The sequence below is a fragment of the Populus euphratica genome, unplaced genomic scaffold (assembly GCF_000495115.2).
Source record: "Populus euphratica unplaced genomic scaffold, PopEup_1.0 scaffold144.1, whole genome shotgun sequence".
NCBI lineage: Eukaryota > Viridiplantae > Streptophyta > Magnoliopsida > Malpighiales > Salicaceae > Populus > Populus euphratica.
Genome location: NW_011500010.1, coordinates 143,218 through 150,370, shown reverse-complemented (window position 1 = coordinate 150,370; position 7,153 = coordinate 143,218). Strand labels below are relative to the sequence as shown.

The 7,153-nt window shown below is 32.7% G+C and overlaps 1 protein-coding gene across 1 annotated transcript; it reads left to right on the top strand.

Moving 5' to 3' along the window:
* Nucleotides 1–4,029: 4,029 nt before the first annotated feature.
* On the top strand, nt 4,030–5,674 carry LOC105141381 (aspartic proteinase nepenthesin-1-like). Its single transcript, XM_011048576.1, has one exon. It carries the CDS (start codon nt 4,188–4,190, stop codon nt 5,616–5,618), a length of 1,431 nt encoding a protein of 476 aa, XP_011046878.1. The 5' UTR covers nt 4,030–4,187; the 3' UTR covers nt 5,619–5,674.
* Nucleotides 5,675–7,153: the final 1,479 nt, after the last annotated feature.

Below are 7,153 nucleotides of genomic sequence, written 5' to 3'. Positions count from 1 at the left end.
AATAATATTAGCTAAACATAATAAATAAGAGAAATAAAAATAAATAAAATATAAATATAAATAAGATATAAGTTAATAAAGTAAAGGAAAAAAAAAGAAAATCATAAACAAGAGATTAATGAAAGCAAAACTTAAGCATTACAAAAATATAAAGAAAGAGAGCATGAACATGATTTTGAACTGAAAACGAAGATGCCTACATGCATAGCAAAGGTCTCCTTTTATAGGTAAAACTTAAAAACCATTAATTTGTTGACTGATTGTTGAGTGAGTGGCCACATCTTGACTTGGTGACAATCCTTATCTTCTTGTCTGAACAAAACGTTATTGTTAATATTAGAATTTGAACAGACTCAATCATGAAAGTTCTAGTAAATTATCTTAGCTTTTTAACAAAAAAAAAGGGTATTTGGGGTGCTAATACCTTCCATTTACGCAATCAGTTTTCGTATCCCATCACTAAGACCAGTTAGGGTTCCTAGTGACTAAAATACTAGGTAGCGACTCCTAGTCTATATTTTACTAATAAGAGACAAGTACTCTTTGTCTCTTTATATTTGCCAAGTGGACATCATTTTTCCTTGAGTGTTGGACAATTGCCGCAACGTTGCACATATACGACATTAGGTAAGGTATATTAGGGGTAGTAATACCTTTCATTTACCCAATTAATCCCTTACCTAAACTTTGAGATCAATTAAGGTTTTTAGTGACTAAAATACTTGGTGTCTACTTCTATTATCTCATTTTTTTTTACTAATAAAGGACAAAAATTCATTGTCATTTCCACTTATATCACCAACAAAGATCTCTATTCAGAATGATGATTGTCACGACGCCATATATGTACAACACATATGTGTGTGTTTTATGTCAATATCAAGATATGTATATGTCACATCGTTATAAGAAAAATCTAAATGTTCTACCAATATATTTATATAATAAAAATATATGTTTTGGGTTAAGTTTGGGCTGGTTTTGGGTGTGCTTTAATAATATTCATACCCTATTCATTACTTAATGAATAAGGATCAGGAAAAAAACCCACTTGTTAGGGTTGGGTTGCGTGGTATCCATTAAGTTCAGATTAAATTGACATCCTTAATATTGAGGGATTAAATTGAAAACAAAATTCAATTAGGAAAAGGATAAAAATAAAATAAATAGCAATCAAAATAAAGAGGAACAAATTTGAAATAAAAGTTAAATGAAATCAAATGATAAATGATGAAATTGAAAACAAAAACTTAATTAGAAAAAAAGGATAAAAATGAAATAAATAGCCATAAAAAAATATGGATCAAATTTGAAATAATAATTAAATAAAATCAAATGATAATGGATGAAATTGAAAAAAAAACTTATAAAAAAATCAAAAAATAAAAGGAATTAAAACAATAAGGATTAAATTATATAAAAAACAAATGAAAGGAGACTTGTGCAAGTGTCATCAACCTTTTGTGATTATCAATTAGAATTAGAAACTCAATCCAATTTGAAATAATAAAAACACACTTGAACTCAAGTTTTAAAAAACAAAGTTGCAATGGTAATTGAGCAATTATATTATTCAAAACAATTAGAAAACCAAAAACCCTCTTACACCAAGTTTTTTTTTTTATAAAGGAATATTAATAATTGTATTATACAATAAAAATATGAAGAGACTAATTTACGCTTATATAAATTAATAGTACCAATTGAATCATGTAAGAAAACTATTTTGCCAAAAAAAAAGCTCCTTTTCTTGTAATTATTGAGAGCTAAAACATATGTAATATAACAATATATTGTGCATTGAATCTTACACCATAATAAATCTATGAGTTGGCTTAGTGTTTTTTTTTTTTATGAACTTTATGAGCTTGTGTAATGGCAAAACTAAAAGTGAAGGTGAAAATTTTCATCGAATGTTATAGTTTGATCAATTTTGTAATTTTCTCATACGATAATTCTTGCAGATATACATGTTAGACATAGTGCAATAATTGCATAGTGCGGAACTGATTGCTACTGCCAATCATATTTTACTTTTATTAAGGTAACCAAATGAACAATTGTCCAATTGTTTTATGGTTATAGGACGTTATAATCAAATTTGTATGGTAATTTTAGTTTTTCTTTTCTTATTTAAGTGGGGGATTTCTCATTATCAAATCTTAATCTCACCTTTCTTATTTAAGTTAAACTTGAGATCACCTACATAATTATTTTGGAATTCAAAAGTATTAATGTCTAGATAATAAAAATTATGAATCATTTACCCGTGTGATACAAGAGGTATTTATAGCCCATGAACATTATTGTTTTACTGGAATAGAGAAGTTAAAGAGTTATTTTGTCTTGATAGTATTAATAAGAGATAAATATTTCTCACTTAATATTAATAAGATAAAAATATAATAGAACATGGAGATATTTTTAATACATTTAGGGGTGTAGGAAGAAAAATATTCTTGACATTAATATTTTTGTTAGAAGTCATAGGAATAAATAAACAAAGCTTTATAGCCCAATATGGGGCTAATGATCTCCATACCTTTATCCCTTCACATTTGGCACACTTCCAAGACCATGATTAATGGGTATGGTAGCAAGCCTAATTCATGCCTAATTAGTTTGACACATAGTTAAGCTCAAGGTCAATAGGGTCAAAAAATCTATGTTCAAATGGGATTGGCATGTAGCCAAGCCTAAAGATGACGGTTTGATAGTTCGGTTGACTTATACCTAGTTAAGCTTAACGTGTAGCCAAGCCCAAGGGTGTTAGGTTCGGTGACTCGCCAGACTTATACATACTTAGACTCAACACAATTCTAAACCCATAAGCAATAAGTCTGATGGCTTATTAGATTCATATCCACGATTCCAAACCTAAATGGGCTTGGCATGCAGCCAAGCCTAAAAATGATGAGTTTGAAAATTCGCTAGACTTATGCCTAGTTGGCCCCAACACGTAGCCCATGTCCACTCGTCAGATCCGAGGTCATAGGTGACAAGTTTGACAGCTTGTCAGATCCTTGTCCATTTAGGCTTGGTACGTGGTTGGCCTAAAAGTGTTGGGTCTGACTGCTTATTAGACCCATGTCCACTTGGATTCAGCAAGTAACTGAATCTAAGAATATTGAGTTTGAAAGCTCATGAAACTCATGTTCGCTTGAGTTTAACACATAAATAAGTTTAAGGATATTGGTTCTGACATCTCATCACATTTATGTCCATTTAGGCTCAGTATATAGTTAAACTCAAAGATATTAGGTCTGACAGCTTCCTGGACAAACATTCGATTAAGGTAAACACATAATTAAGTCTAAAAATATTGGGTTTAACAATTTATCAAACTCATGTTTGTTTGGGTTTGGCATATAACTGAATTTAAGTATATTGGGTCTGGTGGCTCATCAAATTTATGCCTATTTGGACCCAGCTCGTAGCCACGTTTAAGAAAATTAGGCTTGGAAACGAGCTAGACTTATGTTATTTAGATCGACATTATAACAAGCCTACAAATTATAACAAGCCTACAAATGTTATTCAAGAATACAAGCTCTACCCACTTATAATTAAATTATCCCCTTCCTTTAGAACTTTTTAAATAAAAACTTAGGCTAAAAAAGTTTTTTTTATAAAACTAAAAAAAATATTAATCAATCACTTACTTCTAAACTCCTGAAAATTATTTCAAATGATGTTAAATTGTCATGTTAAATTGTCATGTAGATATTTTACTAATTCAAACTAATTAAAATATAAAATTCAGGGCTTGGATGTGGAAATCATACTCCAGAGTCCAAAGTTCAAATCATGAAATGAGAAAAACTACTGTTAAATATAAATAGAATTGTGAAGAAACGAGCTCGAATTTACTTGTGAACTTTTGTAGAAGTAATTAAACAAAGTTCAATCCTGGTGGGTGGTGGTTAGCGGGAGCATGAGACAAGAAGCACCCAAGGACACGATGGCATTCTTGTTTATTTCTGCATATGATAATTGATATGGTAGAAGACAATTCCGTCGTCACTCATCACAGTCGTACTTGATTCCCGTCTACCGATGCTCTTCCTTTATGGTTTCTTCCCCTATAAACAAATCACCACTCTAAGCAAACAACAGAGCTTTCTACCCTTCTTATCTTTACCGATTCCCTCAATACCATAACCAAGAAGAAGAAGAAGAAGTAGAAAATGGTAAAATACAGCACCTCAATGGCTTCTTCTCGGTTTCTCTTTCTCCTCTCTTCTCTCATCTTAATCTCATCATCAACACCAACACCAGCACCAGCAACAGCACCAACATCAACCATCACCATCCCTCTATCAGCTCCTAGCTCCACCAAGCTGATCATATCCTCAAAAAATCCATGGGGAGCACTCAATCACCTCGCTTCCCTATCTCTCTCAAGAGCCCACCACATCAAGTCCCCAGAAACCAAATTTTCTCTCCTCAAGACCCCTCTTTTTCCACGTAGCTATGGAGGCTACTCCATCTCTCTCAACTTTGGTACGCCTCCACAGACAACCAAACTTGTCATGGACACCGGTTCTAGTCTTGTTTGGTTTCCTTGTACTTCTCGCTATCTTTGCTCAAGATGTGACTTCCCAAACATTCAAGTAAAAGGAATCCCAACATTTATACCAAAACTATCATCCTCTTCAAATCTTATTGGTTGCAAAAACCACAAATGCTCATGGCTTTATGGCCCCAAAATTCAGTCTAAATGCCAAGAATGTGACCCCACTACTCAAAACTGCACTCAATCCTGTCCACCTTATGTAATTCAATATGGTTTAGGCTCCACAGCTGGACTCCTACTATCTGAAACTCTCGATTTCCCAGATAAGAAAACCATACCCGGTTTTCTTGTCGGTTGCTCCCTTTTCTCCATCAGACAACCCGAAGGGATTGCCGGGTTCGGTCGGAGCCCCGAATCACTCCCTTCACAACTGGGTCTCAAGAAATTCTCGTACTGCTTAGTATCTCACGCTTTGGATGACACTCCAGCAAGCAGTGATCTTGTTTTGGATACCGGGTCAGGTTCGGATGATACCAAGACCCCAGGGCTTAGCTACACACCCTTTCAAAAGAATCCAATCGCTGCATTTCGGGATTATTACTATGTATTGCTGCGTAACATTGTCATAGGGGACACACATGTTAAAGTGCCTTACAAATTTCTGGCCCCTGGATCAGATGGTAATGGAGGGACGATTGTGGACTCAGGGACAACATTCACATTCATGGAGAAGCCAGTATATGAGTTAGTAGCTAAGGAATTTGAGAAGCAAGTGGCCCATTATACAGTAGCCACTGAAGTTCAAAATCAGACTGGTTTAAGGCCTTGTTTCAATATTTCTGGCGAGAAATCAGTTTCTGTCCCGGAATTCACTTTTCACTTTAAGGGTGGAGCTAAGATGGCATTACCTTTGGCAAATTATTTTTCATTTGTTGATTCTGGAGTTATATGCTTGACAATTGTGAGTGACAATATGAGTGGTTCGGGAATTGTAGGTGGACCGGCCATTATTTTGGGGAATTATCAGCAGAGGAACTTTTATGTAGAGTTTGATTTGAAGAATGAGAGATTTGGGTTTAAGCAACAAAATTGTGTATCGTGAATTGGTTCATTTGTCCTATGATATAATATAGTTTGGAAAAGAGAAATAATTAGCATCGACTCATCTTTGCTAGATATTTAATTCTTAGGTGCATGGTAAGGATGGTGGATTGGTATGGATGGTGGTGGCTGCAGCACTGGAAGCACTAGAGGCCGCTGTGATGGTGGTTCCGGTGAAATTGTTAATTGTCGGTCAGCAAGCAACGGGTGGTTGACAAGGTTTACTTTTTCGTACAATCACTGTTACAAAGGTTGACAAAGCATTATAATTGCTGAGGGAAGTTACGTATTCATCTTTATAATTATATAGAATGAGATTTCGAAGAAACTTGTTCTTCTACGGGTTTTCTTCTTTCTTTGTTTTTTACCCTTTTCCTTTTCTCTATGTGGCTGTTCATGCATGGTAGCCGTTATACCTTCGTAGCACTATGGGATATCTCTGCAGCCTCATCTGTTGGTGGTGCCCAGGGCAAATTAATTCGTCCTTTTGTTCAACGGTCACTAATCTATTTTGTATTCCTGTAGGAGACTTCTGCTCCAGCATGTGCTTACTGTTTAATTGTCGATGTTCATATTGGTTCGTGCTCCTTTACATGTGTCATGAATTGTCAACAATGTATTTCTTTTCCTTGTATATTTTTATTTTTATTTTATTAACACAGGTATTTTAAACAATATGTGCATATTTCAATTAATTTTATAATTTTTAAAATTAATAATTATATAAACTTTGTATAACCTTAAAGTTTATAAAATTTAAACTAATAATTTAACCTAAAAGTTTATAAAATTTAAACTAATAATTTTTAAAAAATAAATTTATAATTTAATTAATTAAATTAAAATTTTAAATTTTATCATATTTTTTCAGAGAAGCTTCTTCTCTTTCTTTTACCGTGTAAATATGACAGAAAAGGTTGTGTATGATCAATGATGGTTGCAAAGGCCATATGTAAGAGTAAGATAAATTTGGCCCTCATGGTGTAATGGTTAATACTCAATTATCGGTGAGTTTCTAGAGTTAATAAACATATGTGAGGATAACTTTTGCAATTGAATATATGAACTTTTATTCGTACTTTTGAGTGTGTGGATTTTCAATTTTTTTATAATCAAATAATTCTATTAAACTGTTCATAAGTCTAGGCTACTTGAGGGTGTTGTCTAGGTTCAGCTAATTTTGAAATTTGTAAGCAACGGATGTTAATCTAGTTTTGCTCTCATGATTCTGGTTTAGTTATTTACTAGTTTTGTACCCATGTTTTACTGCGGGGTGGTTGTTGTTTTCAATAAAAAAATAATATGCATGCTTTTTTTATATATTTTTAATATAAAAAATTCTCAGTTATAAATTAAAATATTTATACATGTATCTAATTAATTAAATTGATATTTGAGATCAAAATATTTAATTTCTACTTAATTCCGTTAAACAAATATGTTTTTTAGAATATTATTTTCATTTAATGAAAAATATTTTTCTTAATTACATAACAATATAGTGCATGATAAAAAAAATTATGGGATATATTTTTT

Coding starts and splice junctions, on each gene's coding strand:
- LOC105141381 (XM_011048576.1), top strand. CDS start 4,188: ATGGTAAAATACAGCACCTCAATGGCTTCTTCTCGGTTTCTCTTTCTC.